Source organism: Pseudophryne corroboree, chromosome 10 (genome assembly GCF_028390025.1).
Source record: "Pseudophryne corroboree isolate aPseCor3 chromosome 10, aPseCor3.hap2, whole genome shotgun sequence".
Taxonomy (NCBI): Eukaryota; Metazoa; Chordata; class Amphibia; order Anura; family Myobatrachidae; genus Pseudophryne; species Pseudophryne corroboree.
Genome location: NC_086453.1, coordinates 128,613,449 through 128,634,137, shown reverse-complemented (window position 1 = coordinate 128,634,137; position 20,689 = coordinate 128,613,449). Strand labels below are relative to the sequence as shown.

Here is a 20,689-nt window from a genome sequence, read left to right as displayed (position 1 = left end):
TTCCGGCACGTTTAAGGGTGGTGTATGATGGCTCCACACACTTCTTCAATACCCCTTAAGAGGCGGAGGCCTGGCTGGAGCGTAGACCTCGGGCCCCTAACTGAGGACTGTTTCTCTCTCAGGGGTCGCATTGTTTGCTGGGTTTTGTACTCCTGCTATTCATGTAACGGGGACGATCTTTAAGTTTAGGAGCTGAATGCTAGGATATAGCCTTTCTGTAGAGGCAATACTTGTCTCTACTCCCTGGGGTTGCTATAGGTTTTCAGCTTTAGTTTAGTTGTTTTTTTGGGATCCAGGCGTGTCTAGTTTGGGATGGATATGCAGGGAGGGGGGTGTTTGGGCTGTTTTGGGTTTGTTTGTTTTTCTTGTATATGTATTGCTCCATGTGTCACTGTGTTATTTTTTTTCTTGAATTGCAATGTGTCTGTTTTTTCTTATATGTGCCTTTTGGTCTCCGGCTGCTCTACCTGCTTGCTGGTGGAGGGCCGCAGTGGTCCCTTTGCTCCTTCCTTCTCTACACTCCGGGTTCCTCTCTGTTACGTGCCCTGCTTGCCTTGGATATTCCTCTTCTTCTGCCTCTCCGTATTCGCCCCTTGCTTCTTTTCTCCTTCTGTCCTTTCTTTCTTATACTCATGGCTGCAGGGGTTGATGGACTCCGCATACTCGGCTGTAATGTGAGTGGCTTGAATGACCGCATCAAGCGGGCTCTGGTTTTATCTCAGGTGAGGAAGTATAAGGCAGATGTCATATGCCTCTCCGAAACACACTTGGTTGGTACTAGAACCTTGGCTCTCAGGAAGCCCTGGGTTGGTCTCTCCTATCATTTCACCTTTTCTGCTAATTCCAGGGGGGTTTCAGTTTTGGTGCGGAAGTCGGTTAATTTCCATTTAGTTCATAGTCAAATTGACCAATATGGCAGGTATGTATTCCTTAGGGCTTATGTTAACCGTACACTTTTGCATATACTTGCTGTTTATATCCCCCCCCCCCCTCCCCTACAATAATGAAGTACTCCGACAGGCAATGTCGTTTATTGCTACTTCTCCCTCAGCACCGGTCCTTTGCATCAGAGATTTCAATAATGTTTTAGATAAAGTTTTAGATCGGTGGGCTGAGCTTCCCTCTTCTCTACCCTCTACTTCCCCGTCCCCCACACCGTTTGCGAGGCTGGTTGCCGAGCTTGGGCTCCTGGATATTTGGAGGCTGAGACACCCTAAACAACTACAATACTCTTGCCACTCGCCCAGTTTTCACACGTTCTCGAGAATAGATTTGGCCCTCATTTCCCCTGATCTCACTGCTAGAATACTAGATGTCCAGTACCTACAGAGGGGAACCTCGGACCACTCACCCTTGCTGGTGGCCCTAGATTCTGTGCCTGTCTGTGGGGCTAAACTTTGGAAATTGAACCCATTTTGGTTGACCTTGTTGACTGATCATGAGGCCTTGGTTCGTGAATGGAGTGATTTTGAGGTTCATAATGCATCCTGTTCTGATCAACTGGTTAAACATGATGCATTTAAGGCTTCGCTACGGGGCTCCTTCATATGACAAATAGCTAGTGTCAAAAAATCTAGTAGGGAGGAGGAGGTGCGCCTGGAGCTTGCCTGTTCCCAATCTGAGTCTGTTTACCTTTCTACTAAGACCCTTAGTGACCGAGTGAGGTGGGATTTGGCCAGGAAAGCCTGGTCTGACCATTTACTTGATAAATCAAGGCGCAAATTACTTTTCTCCCAGCATACCCTCTATTCACAATCGGACACGGGGGGTAGTTACTTGGCTTTTCTAGCTCGGGGGGAGAGAACTGGAGGTTCCATTCAGCAGATCTGTGATGCCCAGGGCGAAATGGTCTATGCCACTCCTGAGATAGCCCAGGTTTTCCAGTCCTTTTATTCCTCGTTGTATGCCTCTAAAGTCACTTATACCTCCAGTCAACTACAGCAATATCTTTCATGTATTGTCCTACCACAATTGTCCCAACAATCTATAGATTTTCTAGATGCTAGTATCACTCCAGAGGAAGTTGAGGCAGCTATTGCCTCCTTCCCTAATAAAAAGGCCCCGGGTAGCGACGGTATACCGGTTGAAGTCTATAGACAATATCGTGCATACTTTGTCCCTTATCTTTTGACTCTCTTTAATGCTTTGCTAGAGGGTGCTCGTTTGCCTCCTTCTATGTCTGAAGCTATTATTGTGGTGATCCTCAAACCAGGTAAGGACCCTACGGCCCCAGAATCCTACCGCCCAATCTCATTGCTACCTACTGATGTCAAGATTTTGGCCAAAATTCTAGCACTTAGACTCAATAGTGTTATCACTTCGATCATTCATGATGATCAGACAGGATTTATGCCAGGCAAGTCTACTCTCCAAAATTTGAGGCGCCTGTTTTGTCACCTGCAGATGGGGGACCAGTCCGAGTCGGGGGCTGTGGTGGTTTCCCTGGATGCTGCCAAAGCCTTCGACTCTGTGGAGTGGGAGTATTTGTGGGATGTCCTTAGACGATTTGCTTTTGGCCCCAAATTCATACGCTGGGTACAATTACTCTATTCCTCCCCCGTGGCTCGAATATCTGTCATTGGCTATGTAACATCCCCATTTGCTTTGTCTCGTGGTACTAGACAGGGCTGCCCACTGTCCCCTGCCCTTTTCGCCCTAGTTGTGGAACCATTGGCGAGTTTCATTACAGCGTCCCCTGATGTTAGGGGCATTACTATTGACGGACATGAGGATGTTATTGCATTATATGCCGATGACATGCTTTTGTTTCTCAGTGACCCTGATGCTTCCCTGACCTCCCTTCTAAGTATTGTTGATACATTTGGCCTCTATTCCGGCCTGACTATCAACTGGAATAAATCTAATGTCTTTCCCATATCTGGTATTCTTCCTGACCCATTGCCTATTGTGTCCTCCTTGCACTGGACCCTTCGCTTTCAGTATCTTGGTGTCTGGATCACTCCTAATGTTAAGTCTTTTGTACATCACAACATTGACCAGGTCACGGTGGATCTGAAGCGACGGATCCATGTATGGAAGAAGCTTCCCCTTACTGTCACGGGTCGCATTAACTTGATCAAGATGGTGATACAACCAAAATATCTTTATCTATTGCAGCACTCTCCTACTTATATCCCCAAGAAAATTTTCACTAGCATTGATAGTGTGCTTTCCTCTGTTGTTTGGGGCGACAAAACGCCTAGGGTTGCCTTGAGAGCTCTGGTTAGGGCTAAATTGGATGGAGGTTTGAGTTTTCCCAATCTGCGGGCCTATTATCTAGGTGCCCAACTTGCGCATTTGTCTAATTGGATTCTCAGTAGGGATAGTCCCACGTTTGAGAGATTCTTTGCCGAGTATGTGGGGTCTCACTTCTCCCCTGTCCAGTTCCTTCTTTCTGCCTCTTCTACTGCTGGTCTTCCTCCTTTACTCCGTCAGTCGCTAATTGTATGGCGTCAAACTCACTCCTATTATGCATGGCGAGGTACAGATTCTGACTCGCCACTTTGGTTTAACCCAGCGTATAGGAAGTTATTGCAGCTCTCACAGGACAATATATGGATTGGGGCGGGCCTTACCACAGTTTCTCAACTGTATGATAATGGTGTTTTTAAATCTTTCACGCAACTGCGGGAGGAGCTTGAAATATCCAATAGATCCTTTTATCGTTATCTACAGCTCCGCCATGCGGTGCAGGCACAGTTTGGGGCCTCGCCTCCGTCCATTTCTGATTCCCCGATTAAAGACATGGTTATGAATTTGGGTACAAGTCACCAAGTTTCCACTTTATATGTTAGTCTTAATACCCACATCTGCCCGAATATACTTGACCAACTTAAACTTAAGTGGGAGCAAGACATTGGCCCACTTACAGATGACCAATGGCTCCAGGTGTTGTGCTCTCTTAAATATACTACTCAGTGTGTCAAGTACCAGCAGGTTAATTTCTTTGTTTTACATAGGACGTATAGAACTCCAGTTTCTTTATGTAAAGCAGGTCTACGGCCGGGTACTACCTGCCCAAGATGTGGTGCCTCTGAAGCTACCTTTTGGCATCTACCATGGCTGTGCCCCACTGTATATGCCTTTTTGGAAGCAGTCTGGTCGGACATTCTGCTTACTGAACCTACGCTGCCCCCCCTTTCTCCTACACTGTGTATGTTTGCGCTAGACTTAGAGGAATCCTACTGCCCGGCATTATACAAATATGTTCTTTGCCTGACTACCTTAGCTAAGGTGATTATAGCACGTAACTGGTTTGCTACTTCTTCCCTTAATGTGTACAATTGGCGAGCTCTAGTGAATGAGGTGTCAGGACATGAGAGGTTTACACATAGGTCTAGAGGGACCCTGCCCCAATACCTCAGCAAGTGGGATAGGTGGAATAACTCCCGTCTGGCTGCAGCTGGGGCACTATTCTCTAACTGATTGAGGCTTAGTATGTGAATTTGCGAGATTGTCGTGACACTTACTATCTTTATCTATGTGACACTGTGACACAGATTGCATTATTTGCTGTATTTTTCCTGTACCTTTTTTTTTTTTTTTTGTGTGGTTTTGTTTGGTGTTTTGGTTTTGTTCTGTATTTAATGTTTTTTGTTTTTCCCTGAAAAACTTCAATAAAAAAATTACACAAGTAAAAAAAAAACCCAAACAGCACATCATGCAAAGAAGTAAAAAAGGTGCAATGAGGTAGCTGTATAACTAAGCTAAGCGACACAAGTGTGCGGCACAAACACCTGGCCCATCTAGGAGTGGCACTGCAGTGGCAGACAGGATGGCACTTAAACTAAACTAGTCCCCAAACCGCACATCATGCAAAGAAGTAAAAGAGGTGCAATGAGGTAGCTGTATAACTAAGTTAAGCGACACAAGTGTGCGGCACAAACACCTGGCCCATCTAGGGTTGGCACTGCAGTCCCACTGCATTAATGGCGGGTACCGGACGCACGTCTAACACCAACATAGCTGTCAAGGCTTCAGTTATCCGCTTTGCAATACGATGACTATCCACTTTGCAATAGGATTACTGCTGTCATATTTCATCTTCCTCGCAAAGGACTGTTGGACATTCATTTGCTTAGTTGAAGTAGTACAAGTGGTCTTCCCCTCTGGGATGATGATCGACTCCCAGCAGCAACAACAGCAGCAGCAGCAGTAGGAGTAAGTGGTTCTTGATCTTTCCCTATTTTATCCTCCAAATTTTTGTTCTCCATTATTTTTCTGGAGTTATTTAACAGAATGCAGCACAGGAGAGCGTACCTCTACATCACACAGGGCAAACCCTGTAAACATTATTTGGATTAAATATTAATAATCCCTTTATTTGGAGTAAATAATATAAAGCACAGGACAGCACCATTGAATTTATATGACAGCACCACTGGACTGGATTTATACGGCAGTACCACTGGACTGGACTTATACGGCAGTATCACTGGATTTATACGGCAGTACCACTGGACATATACGGCAGTATCACTGGATTTATAAGGCAGTACCACTGGTCACATACAGCAGTATCACTGGACTTATACGGCAGTACCACTGGACTGGATTTATACGCCAGTACCACTGGATTTATACGGCAGTACCACTGGACATATACGGCAGTATCACTGGAATTATATGGCAGTATCACTGGATATATACGGCAGTATCACTGGATTTATACGGCAGTATCACTGGACTTCTACGGCAGTATCACTGGACTGGATTTATACGGCAGTATCACTGGACTGGATTTATACGGCAGTAGCACTGGACATATACGGAAGTATCATTGGAGTTATACGCAGTACCACTGGACATATACGGCAGTATCATTGGATTTATACGGCAGTACCACTGGACTTATACAGCAGCACAGGGACACCACCACTGGACTGATGCATGACAACACAGCAACACTGGACTGGACTTATACAACAGCACTGGACATATGGCAGCAGAGGACACCACCACTGTGACGGACTGATGCAGCACAAGACACCACCACTGGACTGATGCAGCACAACACAGCACCACTGGACTGGACTTATACAGCAGCACTGGACATATGGCAGCAGAGGACACCACCACTGTGACGGACTGATGCAGCACAAGACACCACCACTGGACTGATGCAGGACAACACAGCACCACTGCACTGGACTTATTCAGCTACACTGGACATATGGCAGCAAAGGACACCAGCACTGTGACTGGACTGATGCAGCATAAGACACTACACTGGACAAGACAGCACTGGTATCGCCACTCCACTTTCCCGCACAGACACTGAGTGAGGACGGAGACACGTCCTCTCGCTACAGTCTCCAATGCCGGAGTGAAAATGACAGCGACGCGCGGCTCTTTATATGGAATCCAAAACCCACGAGAATCCGACAGCAGGATGATGACGTTTTGCATCGTTCTGGTTTCTGAGTCTGGCAGGAAGTCCCTAGCTTGGGACGTGAAGTTCGGGAGGGGGTTCGGTTCTCAGAGAATCGAACCCACTCATCTCTAGTTTAAACTAGCCAACCTTTCACTATTTGTATATGAATATAATGTTTTTTGACAATTATACTCTTAGGGACTGTTTAGAAACTATGGAGACAATTTTTTTTTTATCGGATTATGCACAGGCTCTTCAAGTCCAAAATCACTACTGTATATGTATATATAAATATACAATATATACATATATTGCACATCCCAAATGCAAACAGTTATGTATGTGTGCATATATTAATACATAGATATATATACTGTATCTCAAGATCTGTTTTGCAGGAAAATACTTCTGCAGTATATGCAGTATTCATCAGTTATCAGGCATCATATCTTGACACAAGAAGTTGCAGTACATATGCCAATCCAGCAGTTGGCGCACCAAGACAAATACTACATACTGTAACATAGAGTCGTTGGTCATGTTACTTGCAACTTTTCAGTGTTACTGTAGGTTAAGTAGTAACGCATTTTGGATCTAGAAGATAATATTTGTTTGACTAAAGTGAAGTTAGACTGGACTGTAAGATTGATTGCCTTTTCAATTGGATTTTGTGAATTACATAAACAATTGAAAACTATAGATTATTGCTTATCAGGGTACTGTTGAAGGGACAAACACTAATAGCTGCAGGCTTAGGGCCTAATTCAGATCTTATCACAGCAGCAAATTTGTTAGCTAATAGGCAAAACCATGCGCAGGTGTGGCAGATATAACATTTGCAGAGAGAGTTAGATTTGGGTGGGTTATTTTGTTTCTGTGCAGGGTAAATACTGGCCGCTTAATTTTTACACTGCAATTTAGATATTAGTTTAAACACACCACGCCCAAATCTAACTCTCTCTGCACATGTTATATCTGCCCCCACACACACACACTGCAGCGTACATGGGCCCTCATTCCGAGTTGATCGGTCGCAAGGCGAATTTAGCAGAGTTACACACGCTAAGCCGCCGCCTACTGGGAGTGTATCTTAGCTTCTTAAAATTGCGACCGATGTATTCGCAATATTGCGATTACTAACTACTTAGCAGTTTCAGAGTAGCTCCAGACTTACTCTGCCTGTGCGATCAGTTCAGTGCTTGTCGTTCCTGGTTGACGTCATAAACACACCCAGCGTTCGCCCAGACACTCCTCCGTTTCTCCGGCCACTCCTGCGTTTTTTCCGGAAACGGTAGCGTTTTTAACCACACGCCCCTGAAACGCCGTGTTTCCGCCCAGTAACACCCATTTCCTGTCAATCACATTACGATCGCCGGAGCGAAGAAAAAGCCGTGAGTAAAAATACTATCTTCATTGTTAAATTACTTGGCGCAGTCGCAGTGCGAATATTGCGCATGCGTACTAAGCGGAATTTTACTGCGATGCGATGAAATATACCGAGCGAACGACTCGGAATGAGGGCCATGGTTTCTCTATCGTCCTAGTGGATGCTGGGGTTCCTGAAAGGACCATGGGGAATAGCGGCTCCGCAGGAGACAGGGCACAAAAAGTAAAGCTTTCCGATCAGGTGGTGTGCACTGGCTCCTCCCCCTATGACCCTCCTCCAAGCCTCAGTTAGATTTTTGTGCCCGGCCGAGAAGGGTGCAATCTAGGTGGCTCTCCTAAAGAGCTGCTTAGAGAAAGTTTAGCTTAGGTTTTTTATTTTACAGTGAGTCCTGCTGGCAACAGGATCACTGCAACGAGGGACTTAGGGGAGAAGAAGTGAACTCACCTGCGTGCAGGATGGATTGGCTTCTTGGCTACTGGACATCAGCTCCAGAGGGACGATCACAGGTACAGCCTGGATGGTCACCGGAGCCTCGCCGCCGGCCCCCTTGCAGATGCTGAAACATGAAGAGGTCCAGAATCGGCGGCAGAAGACTCCTCAGTCTTCTAAAGGTAGCGCACAGCACTGCAGCTGTGCGCCATTTTCCTCTCAGCACACTTCACACGGCAGTCACTGAGGGTGCAGGGCGCTGGGAGGGGAGCGCCCTGGGAGGCAAATGAAAACCTATTTGGCTAAAAAATACCTCACATATAGCCTCCGGGGGCTATATGGAGATATTTAACCCCTGCCAGAATACACTAAAGAGCGGGAGACGAGCCCGCCGGAAAAGGGGCGGGGCCTATCTCCTCAGCACACAGCGCCATTTTCCTTACACAGCTCCGCTGGTCAGGACGGCTCCCAGGTCTCTCCCCTGCACTGCACTACAGAAACAGGGTAAAACAAGAGAGGGGGGGCAAAATAGTGGCAAAAATTATATTATAAAAGCAGCTATACAGGGAGCACTTATTATAAGGCTATCCCTGTCATATATAGCGCTTTTGGTGTGTGCTGGCAAACTCTCCCTCTGTCTCCCCAAAGGGCTAGTGGGGTCCTGTCTTCGTTAAGAGCATTCCCTGTGTGTCTGCTGTGTGTCGGTACGTGTGTGTCGACATGTATGAGGACGATATTGGTGTGGAGGCGGAGCAATTGCCAAATATGGGGATGTCACCTCCTAGGGGGTCGACACCAGAATGGATGCCTTTATTTATGGAATTACGGGATAGTGTCAACACGCTAAAGCAGTCGTTTGACGACATGAGACGGCCGGACAATCAGTTAGTGCCTGTCCAGGCGCCTCAAACACCGTCAGGGGCTGTAAAACGCCCTTTGCCTCAGTCGGTCGACACAGACCCAGACACAGGCACTGATTCCAGTGGCGACGGTGACGAATCAACCGTATTTTCCAGTAGGGCCACACGTTATATGATTTTGGCAATGAAGGAGGCGTTACATTTAGCTGATACTACAGGTACCACTAAACAGGGTATTATGTGGGGTGTGAAAAAACTACCTATAGTTTTTCCTGAATCAGAAGAACTAAATGATGTATGTGATGAAGCGTGGGTTGCCCCCGATAAAAAGATGCTAATTTCAAAGAAGTTATTAGCTTTATACCCTTTCCCGTCAGAGGTTAGGGCGCGCTGGGAAACACCTCCTAGGGTGGACAAGGCGCTCACACGCTTATCTAAACAAGTGGCGTTACCCTCTCCTGAGACGGCCGCACTTAAAGATCCAGCAGATAGGAGGATGGAAAATATCCAAAAAAGTATATACACACATACAGGTGTTATACTACGACCAGCTATAGCGACAGCCTGGATGTGCAGTGCTGGAGTAGCTTGGTCAGAGTCCCTGATTGAAAATATTGATACCCTGGATAGGGACAATGTTTTACTGTCTTTAGAGCAAATAAAGGATGCATTTCTTTATATGCGTGATGCACAGAGGGATATCTGCACACTGGCATCACGGGTAAGTGCTATGTCCATTTCGGCCAGAAGAAGTTTATGGACGCGACAGTGGTCAGGCGATGCGGACTCAAAACGGCATATGGAAGTTTTGCCGTATAAAGGGGAGGAGTTATTTGGAGTCGGTCTATCAGATTTGGTGGCCACGGCTACAGCCGGGAAATCCACCTTTTTACCTCAAGCTACTCCCCAACAGAAAAAGACACCGACTTTTCAACCGCAGCCCTTTCGTTCCTTTAAAAACAAGAGAGCAAAGGGATATTCATATCTGCCACGAGGCAGAGGAAGGGGGAAGAGACACCAACAGGCAGCTCCTTCCCAGGAACAGAAGCCCTCCCCCGCTTCTACAAAAGCCTCAGCATGACGCTGGGGCTTCTCAAGCGGACTCGGGGGCGGTGGGCGGTCGTCTCAAGAATTTCAGCGCGCAGTGGGCTCACTCGCAGGTAGATCCCTGGATCCTGCAGATAATATCTCAGGGGTACAGGTTGGAACTAGAGACAGATCCGCCTCGCCGTTTCCTGAAGTCTGCTTTACCAACGTCCCCCTCAGAAAGGGAGACGGTTTTGGAAGCCATTCACAAGCTGTACTCTCAGCAGGTGATAGTCAAGGTACCTCTTCTACAACAGGGAAAGGGGTATTATTCCACTCTATTTGTGGTACCGAAGCCGGACCGCTCGGTAAGACCTATTCTAAATCTGAAGTCCTTGAACCTGTACATAAAGAAGTTCAAGTTCAAAATGGAGTCACTCAGAGCAGTGATAGCGAACCTGGAAGAAGGGGACTTTATGGTGTCCTTGGACATCAAGGATGCGTACCTCCACGTTCCAATTTACCCCTCACACCAGGGGTACCTCAGGTTCGTTGTACAAAACTGTCACTATCAGTTTCAGACGCTGCCGTTCGGATTGTCCACGGCACCTCGGGTCTTTACAAAGGTAATGGCCGAGATGATGATTCTTCTTCGAAGAAAAGGCGTATTAATTATCCCATACTTGGACGATCTCCTGATAAGGGCAAGGTCCAGAGAACAGCTAGAGAGGGGATTAGCACTGTCTCAAGAAGTGCTAAAACAGCACGGCTGGATTCTGAATATTCCAAAATCCCAGTTAATGCCGACAACTCGTCTGCTGTTCCTAGGGATGATTCTGGACACGGTTCAGAAAAAGGTTTTTCTCCCGGAGGAAAAAGCCAAGGAGTTATCCGAGCTTGTCAGGAACCTCCTAAAACCAGGAAAGGTGTCTGTACATCAATGCACAAGAGTCCTGGGAAAAATGGTGGCTTCTTACGAAGCAATTCCATTCGGCAGATTCCATGCACGAATTTTCCAGAGGGATCTGTTGGACAAATGGTCAGGGTCGCATCTTCAGATGCACCAGCGGATAACTATGTCTCCAAGGACAAGGGTATCTCTTCTGTGGTGGTTGCAGAGTGCTCATCTATTGGAGGGCCGCAGATTCGGCATACAGGATTGGATCCTGGTGACCACGGACGCCAGCCTGAGAGGCTGGGGAGCAGTCACACAAGGAAGAAACTTCCAGGGAGTGTGGACGAGCCTGGAAACGTCTCTTCACATAAACATTCTGGAACTAAGAGCAATCTACAATGCTCTAAGCCAGGCAGAACCTCTGCTTCAAGGAAAACCGGTGTTGATCCAGTCGGACAACATCACGGCAGTCGCCCATGTAAACAGACAGGGCGGCACAAGAAGCAGGAGTGCAATGGCAGAAGCTGCAAGGATTCTTCGCTGGGCAGAGAATCATGTGATAGCACTGTCAGCAGTGTTCATCCCGGGAGTGGACAACTGGGAAGCAGACTTCCTCAGCAGACACGACCTTCACCCGGGAGAGTGGGGACTTCATCCGGAAGTCTTCCACATGCTGGTAACCCGTTGGGAAAGACCAATGGTGGACATGATGGCGTCTCGCCTCAACAAAAAACTGGACAGGTATTGCGCCAGGTCAAGAGATCCGCAGGCAATAGCTGTGGACGCGCTGGTAACGCCTTGGGTGTACCAGTCGGTGTATGTGTTTCCTCCTCTGCCTCTCATACCAAAAGTATTGAGAATTATACGGCAAAGAGGCGTAAGAACGATACTAGTGGTTCCGGATTGGCCAAGAAGGACTTGGTACCCGGAACTTCAAGAGATGATCACGGAAGATCCGTGGCCTCTACCTCTAAGGAGGGACTTGCTTCAGCAGGGTCCCTGTCTGTTTCAAGACTTACCGCGGCTGCGTTTGACGGCATGGCGGTTGAACGCCGGATCCTAAAGGAAAAAGGCATGCCGGAAGAAGTCATTCCTACTTTGATTAAAGCAAGGAAGGAAGTAACCGTGCAACTCTATCACCGCATTTGGCGAAGATATGTTGCGTGGTGCGAGGATCGGAGTGCTCCGACGGAGGAATTTCAACTGGGTCGATTCCTACATTTCCTGCAATCAGGATTGTCTATGGGTCTCAAATTGGGATCTATTAAGGTTCAAATTTCGGCCCTGTCGATTTTCTTTCAAAAAGAATTGGCTTCAGTTCCTGAAGTCCAGACTTTTGTTAAGGGAGTGCTGCATATACAGCCTCCTGTGGTGCCTCCAGTGGCACCGTGGGATCTCAATGTGGTTTTGGAATTTCTAAAATCTCATTGGTTTGAACCACTAAAAAAGGTGGATTTAAAATATCTCACATGGAAAGTGACCATGTTACTAGCCCTGGCTTCGGCCAGGAGAGGGTCAGAACTGGCAGCTTTATCTTACAAAAGCCCATATCTGATTTTCCATTCGGACAGGGCAGAACTGCGGACTCGTCCGCATTTTCTCCCTAAGGTGGTGTCAGCATTTCATCTGAACCAGCCTATTGTAGTGCCTGCGGCTACAAGTGACTTGGAGGACTCCAAGTTACTGGACGTTGTCAGAGCATTAAAAATATATATTGCAAGGACAGCTGGAGTCAGAAAATCTGACTCGTTGTTTATATTGTATGCACCCAACAAGATGGGTGCTCCTGCGTCTAAGCAGACGATTGCTCGTTGGATCTGTAGCACAATCCAACTTGCACATTCTGTGGCAGGCCTGCCACAGCCTAAATCTGTAAAGGCCCACTCCACAAGGAAGGTGGGCTCATCTTGGGCGGCTGCCCGAGGGGTCTCGGCATTACAACTTTGCCGAGCAGCTACGTGGTCAGGGGAGAACACATTTGTAAAATTTTACAAATTTGATACTCTGGCTAAGGAGGACCTGGAGTTCTCTCATTCGGTGCTACAGAGTCATCCGCACTCTCCCGCCCGTTTGGGAGCTTTGGTATAATCCCCATGGTCCTTTCAGGAACCCCAGCATCCACTAGGACGATAGAGAAAATAAGAATTTACTTACCGATAATTCTATTTCTCGGAGTCCGTAGTGGATGCTGGGCGCCCATCCCAAGTGCGGATTATCTGCAATAATTGTACATAGTTATTGTTAACTAATTCGGGTTATTGTTTAGGAAGCCATCTTTCAGAGGCTCCTCTGTTATCATACTGTTAACTGGGTTTGATCACAAGTTGTACGGTGTGATTGGTGTGGCTGGTATGAGTCTTACCCGGGATTCAAAATTCCTCCCTTATTGTGTACGCTCGTCCGGGCACAGTACCTAACTGAGGCTTGGAGGAGGGTCATAGGGGGAGGAGCCAGTGCACACCACCTGATCGGAAAGCTTTACTTTTTGTGCCCTGTCTCCTGCGGAGCCGCTATTCCCCATGGTCCTTTCAGGAACCCCAGCATCCACTACGGACTCCGAGAAATAGAATTATCGGTAAGTAAATTCTTATTTTTGCCCATTAGCTAGCAAATTTACTGCTGCAATCGGATCTGAAGGAGGCCCTTAGCTCTCAGGACCAGCTGCTTCTCCCATGGGCAGCTTTACGTCACTTGTTCATGAGTTTGTAGCCACAAGCATCTTTTTTTTTTGTGCTAAAACCTCAAGTATTGTTTACAAAGACATTTTTGATCAATGAATACAATATAAAATATACATCACAATATTAGTTGCCTCTACTGTCTTTGTAAAATTAGTTCCACTGAGCAATAACAGACATCCAGACCACTGAAGCCACGGGCAAACGCTAGTAATATATAATAATATATGCTAATTTAAACTCATTTAGCAATATCAGTTTTTGCTGCCTGAGTGCTGTACAGTTACAATACTCTCCTTAATAGACTGTGTAGCTAATGCCGTCCTTGCTGAAACAGGAATATTCCATGATCATGGAAAGGCTGTGTTCTGATTACTGTATATCTATTTTTTATTAGAAGGACAAGATAAGAAAAGTACATTAGTAACAAAATAGCTAACAGAAAAAAAATATTTATTTTTCGGGGGTTTTTCCTGGGAAAATTATCGCCGTATCTGTTTTTATCATATCACACATTAATGTTATTTTTCTGTTTTAATTTTGCAGTACGTTGAAATCATGAGCACCAAACAGTGCGATTTGGACAAATTTGTGGCCGAAGGATATAAAGCAGCTCTTACAGAAGAACGACGGCGATACTCTTTTCTGGTGGACAGACAGTGTGCAGTGTCAAAACACTTCAGTGCCTATCACAGCAAGGTGCAATACAGATGTAACAAATAGCATTATTCCCCTGTACTTTCCATGACTTATCCCAGTTTCCTGTAATAATCATGAGGTACAGCTCATGACTTTCTGTAGACTCAGTGGACAGTTCACACCTCTCATTAGCAATCTTCTTGGACAGTTAATATCTCTCTTCAGAAAACTCATTGGACAGTTCATATCTATTGTTATAAAACTCCTTTGACATCTCATACCACTCATCAGAAAACTCATTGGATGGCTCATACTGCTCATAGAAAACTCATTGAACAGTTCATACCACACGTACAAAACTCACTGGACAGTTCATACCTTTCATAGAAAACTCTTCGGACAGTTCATACCTCTCATTGGAAACCTCTTTGGATGACTCATACAACTTGTAAAAACATCATACCTCTCGTAGAAAATACCTCTAATTTGAAATCTGATTGGACAGTTTATCTCTCTAATTAGAAAACGCTTTGGACAGATCATATCTCTTGTTAGAAAACTCATTGGACAGTTGATACCTCTCATTATTATTTATTATTTATTTATTAACAGTTTCTTATATAGCGCAGCAAATTCCGTTGCGCTTTACAATTTGAAATAACAATAACAAAATGGGTGATAACAAACAGTCATAGAGGTAGGAAGGCCCTGCTCGCAAGCTTACAATCTATAGATTACAAAATGTATGGAACAGTTTATAGCTCTTATTAAAAAATTATTTGTATAGTTCATAATTCTTGCAAGAAAACTCCTTATACAGTTCATATCTCATGTAAATAACTTCTTGGACAGTTCATACATCTCATTAGAAAAATCTTTGGATAGTTCATACAGTATCTCTCATTAGAAAACTCCTTAGACAGTTCATATCTGTCTTTAGAAAACTCATTGGCTGACTCATACTACTCATAGAAATCTTATTGGACAGCACATACCTCTTGTAGACTACTCAGTAGACAGTTCATACCTCTCATAGAAAACTCCTTGGACAGTTCATACCTCACTAGAAAACTTTTTGGAAATGTTATATCTCTTATTAGATAACTGGACAGTTCATATCTCTTGTTAGAAAACTCATTGGACAGTTAATACCTCATTACAAAATGTGTTGAACAGTTTAAATCTCTTATTAAAAAACTATTTTGATAGTTCATATTTCTTGCTAGAAAACTCCTTGGACAGTTCATATGTCTCATTAGAAAACTCATTGGCTGACTCATACTACTCATAGAAATCTCATTGGACAGTTCATACCTCTTGTAGAAAACTCACTGAACAGTTCATACCTCTAACTGGAAAACTGTTTGGATGGCTCTTGTCTCTCATAGAAAACTTATTGGACAGTTCATACCTCTCGTAGAAAACTCCTTGTGCAATTCATACCTCATTAGAAAACTACTTGGAAATTTTATATCTCTTATTAGATAACTGTTTAGACAGTTGAAATGTGTTGGACAGTTTATATCCCTTATTTAAAAAAATATTTGGACAGTTCATATCTCTTCAAGGAAACCTTATTGGACAGGTCATACCTCTCATTTGAAAACTCTTTGGATAACTCACACCTCTCATAGAAAACTCCTAGGACAATTCATACCTTTCATTTAAAACACTTTGAATTGTTTAAACCTCTCATTAAAAAAAAACACTTTTTACACTTCCTACTTCTCTTTGGAATGCCCTTTGGACAGTTTATAGCAGTCTTTGAAACACAAATCCCCTTTGTTGCTCTTGTGTCATTATTAATTTACCTGCCTAAATTCCACATCTAGATAATAACTTTTTCTCCTTTATATACATTTGACTATACTGTATTTTAAAGTAATCAATAATTCCTAACAGTCAATATCATGTGCATAAATAGAAAATATATTACTATTAAATATTTAGATACTGTAGATGGAGTCCATGTAAAATGCATGCCAGAGAACACAACAACATAATACGTAGATTATGGTTTATGTTAGTTAATCAGGGGGCACATAGCTAAAGCCAGAGACTATTCTGGTGCAGGTCTTCAACCTTGGGGCATAAGGTTTTTTTATTTCCCAATTTTTGTGAGTAGCATCATGAATATACTGTATCTTGTGAGTAGCTCTTGACAAGTCATATGTATCGAAGCAAAGACTGAAAAAATGACAAGAATAACATTTACTCCATACATTACACCCATACACATCCATACAATCATTGAGAAGATCATCCAATATCAGGTGTTCGGCCCAATGATTGTATGGGTGTGTATGCAGGAGCGTTAGCCGGTAAACGGTTGGATTGGGAGATTGCATTTTATGTGCAGTTTAATATTTAAACTGCTTAACCGCCAATCTCATAGATACAAAGACGTATACACTATTTCTAGCTCAGCCTGTACGGGGAGGGAGTGGGAGTCATATTTATTGAACAAAGGCTCCTGGTGTCGGAGCATTTCATCCGATCAGCCAAGTGTTCGGCTTAGTATGTACTCAGGGGGTAATTCAGACCTGATCGCAGCTGTGCATTTTCACACACGACTGCACCGGGCATCGGTGCACAGCGACGGATGGTGCGAAAAAGCGATCGCATGGGCGATTGCAAGGTGACTGACAGGAAGAGACTGTTTGTGGGTGGAAACTAACCATCTTGTAGGAGTGTCCGGGAAAATTCAGGAGGGACCAGGCGTTTAGAGGGAGGGTTTCTGACGTCAGCTCCGGCCCCGATCGTCGCAGCAGAAGAGTAAGTCCTGGGCTGAGCAGAGACTGCACAAACTCATCTCTGCTACAAGGGGGTAATTCCAAGTTGATCGCAGCAGGAATTTTTTTAGCAGTTGGGCAAAACCATGTGCACTGCAGGGGAGGCAGATATAACATGTGCAGAGAGAGATAGATTTGGGTGTGGTGAGTTAAATCTGCAATCTAACTTGCAGTGTAAAAGTATATCAGCCAGTATTTACCCTGCACAGAAACAAAATAACCCACCCAAATCTAACTCTCTCTGCAAATGTTATATCTGCCCCCCTGCAGTGCACATGGTTTTGCCCAACTGCTAAAAAATTTCCTGCTGCGATCAACTTGGAATTACCCCCCAAATGCGAGCGCACACATGCACACAGCACATACCCTCCCTCTGTAGGTAGCGACTACCTGATCACAGAGATACAAAAAACGCACCCTAGTGATCAGGTCTGAATTACCCCCAAAGCTTTAGGCCAAAAAGTAGATAGCCTTTTATGTTCACTCTTTTTTGGTTAGGTGACAGACAACTATGACTGAATACTGTTTTTTTTATGTTTTTAAAGGTGAAGGATTTATTAAGCGCCAAGCTTCCATCATGGCAGCAGTCATGCACTCAGCCCACTAAACTTCCTGAACGTGCCCTGATGCTTGTGAAACAAACCGCTAATGCATCTACTGAGCTGGTGATCTCAGATCCAGTGCCAAGCACTAAACCACTAGATGTTCCTCCTGAGCTGGCACCTCTACTAGGGGGAGGACTGACTTTGAATCACGTAAGTGAATCCAATTTCCATTATGAATAAATATAGGCTACAGAGTTTGTAAGCTTGCGAGTAGTGCCCTCTTACCCCTTTGTTTGTCTGTTATTACCAGGTCTTCTTTTATTACTGTTTTGTTCCCATTTGTAACACACAATGGAATATGTTGCCACTATTTAAGTAAGTGTTAATAAATAATAAAATAGTCTATCCAATATATGATAGCAAATTCCAGGGACTCCCAGTAGCGCACGCAGGGGGGGGGTCTGAGTACCCAGAAATCCCCCTGTCAGACAAGAGTGAGCGGGCACAATATTGCCAATTGCCGCCATTCACGGTTAAGTGGGGATGGGGAGGAGCCAATATTTAATTCCATTAAAATAGTGTTATTTTAGCCCTGCCCCTCCCAATAAGGGGCAGGGCTTACTATTGTGCCAAGACCTGTGAGTGCTGCAGCCTTCTCTGCAACCTGCATTCCCTTTTTGTTGATGGCACCAGGGCATATCTATTTGGAATACCAGTGAGTACCAGTCATCTCTACATGCATTATATATATAGATATATCATCTTAGGTGTGATCGCATCGCAAATGCAGTGAGGAGGTGGTATGTACCACCGCCAGCACTTGCATTGCTAAGGACTGCAAATGTAAAACTGCTGTGAGCAGCTTTGCATTTGCAATCCTTAATGAATAAGGCCCCTGGTGCAATATCTCCACTTAGGAATGCACAAATACCTCCATACATTATGTTTCTCAGTCAGGTTCACAGCAACGACTAGTTTCTGGACACTCTAGTCTGCTCGAAACTATGACCAGTGGCTAGTATTTCACTTCAATTGTGTGCTGACCTTCCAGGCACTCAGCCTGACTGCAGTGTAGTCCTTGTTTTGTCCTATTGTCTCTTAGGGAAATATATTTACTAAGTGGTTGCTATTGCAAACCATTGCTTCTTGGCAGGTTTGACCTCAAAATTTAATATTATATACAAAACATACTGGGCTGTGCACTTGATATCAGTGCCACTTTTAAAGCTGCCACTACATAAGTATACCGTTTCGTCCATTAACTGTCTGCCAGAGGCTTCCCAAGGGGGGTGTGGGACGCACCACAGTGTCACCCTTCCATGGGGTGAGACCAAAATGCTGACTCCTCCATAGTGACAGGAAGCAAGGTGCTACACTGTGACATTACTGTTCAGCATCCGGCAGGTCTGCTATCAGAAATTGTGGGGCCCGGGACTGATATAATAAGTAGGCGACCCTGCGCCAAAAAAAATCTAAATATGATATATAAATTCCGGTGCACATACTCTCAGCAACACATTATTAGGCTCCCCTGACACCATATAATGCCAGGTAATTCCCCTGACACCATATTAAGTCCCCACAGCAATGCCCGACACCATATTACGCCACCGCTTTTATGCCCCTATCACCATATTATGCACCACACAGTAATGCACCTGACACCATATTATATCCCCACAGTAATGCCCCCGTTACCAATATCTTATGCCCACATATAAAAAAAAATTCCCAGTGCACAGTACCTGCTTTCAGTGGGGTTATGCACGATGTCAGGGGTTTTGCTCGTTGTCAGGGGTCCCAGCTGTGGCTGCTATACACATCTGGGGGTAAATTTACTAAGATGGGAGTTATATTTAAGATGAGATGTTGCTCATAGCAACCAATCATATTCCAAGTATTATCTTCTAGAGGGTGCTAGATAAATGAGATGTAGAATCTGATTGGTTGCTATGGGCAACATCCCATCTTAAATAGAACTCCCATCTTAGTAAATTTTCCCCCTGGTCCCTTCAACCTTTTGAAAATGTCCCTCCCAAAATGGCCGCCTCCTCTGCTTGCATTTAAAATAACTGTTTCCTCTGATGCTGCGGCCATTTTGGGAGGAACAGTTTCAAAAGGTTAAAAGGGGCAGGTGTGTACAGCAGCCCCCACCGGGGATATTTTCAATACTTCAGCCGAGGCCCTCTCAGCAGCAGGGGGCGGCAGCAGACAGCACGGTGGACAACTCGGTAAGTTGTGCCCCTAGAATCCCCTGATGGCGACCCTGACATCTGGCTCCTGTCATTGCGCATGTCCGTGCAAGAAGTTCTTCCTATACGTAATGGAGAGAGTCTTTGTGCAAGAGGATCCCGTGGTATGGGAACCCTACTCATATGGAGCCATTGTTATAGCAAGCATTGGTCAGCTGTGGTCCCTCCACAGTTCTGTTTCCTTGACTACTACCCATATTTCGATCCATTAGAATATGGCCCACTGGTGGTTTATGGGTCTGATTCATTGTTGTACGCACTGCTGCTGTCCCCAGAGTGAAGTAAATGGGGGCTCCAAGTAAGGCCACGCCTTTTTGACCAAACCACACCCTGGAATGACAAAACATAGGGTACCACCTAGGTCATGCCCCTTCACGCTAGGCCATGCTCCCTATCCTTCTTTTTCACAGAGACAGTCAAAAAATTCTACCCAGCACGAGAGTCAGTCCCAATTACTATAAGCAGATGTATCCACATACATCTTTGCTATATCCTGCCATGCATGGCACGGTTTTGCATGCCATAGACTCAGAGATTTAGCCATGCCTTGTGATTTTTCTTAATTTGCTTCTTTAATATGTTACTTTATACATATTCTATTATGGCAAACAAATTTTTTTAAATCCATCCACTCGCTACTCGTGAAAAACAGCTTAGCCGTGTTTTGCATGTTGTGGCAAATTGAGCAAATACAGTAGCAAAGATGTAAGTGGATACATCTGTAGGTCCATTAATACTGTTACTTAATGTTCTCCATGAACTTAGCATTCATAAGAATAGGGACTTTCTTGGGTAGGAGAATTTCATATCACT

The 20,689-nt window shown here is 44.8% G+C and overlaps 1 protein-coding gene across 3 annotated transcripts in view; it reads left to right on the top strand.

The window, feature by feature from the left end:
* The window catches only part of LOC134966223 (brain-specific angiogenesis inhibitor 1-associated protein 2-like), a 388,782-nt gene that overhangs the window by 336,392 nt on the left and 31,701 nt on the right, over positions 1-20,689 (top strand). For all 3 annotated transcript variants that reach the window (XM_063942788.1, XM_063942789.1, XM_063942790.1), the window contains 2 exons: positions 14,195-14,347; positions 17,625-17,834. In XM_063942788.1, coding sequence (XP_063798858.1) covers positions 14,195-14,347; positions 17,625-17,834 — 363 coding nt within the window. The remainder of the gene's footprint in view (positions 1-14,194; positions 14,348-17,624; positions 17,835-20,689) is intronic.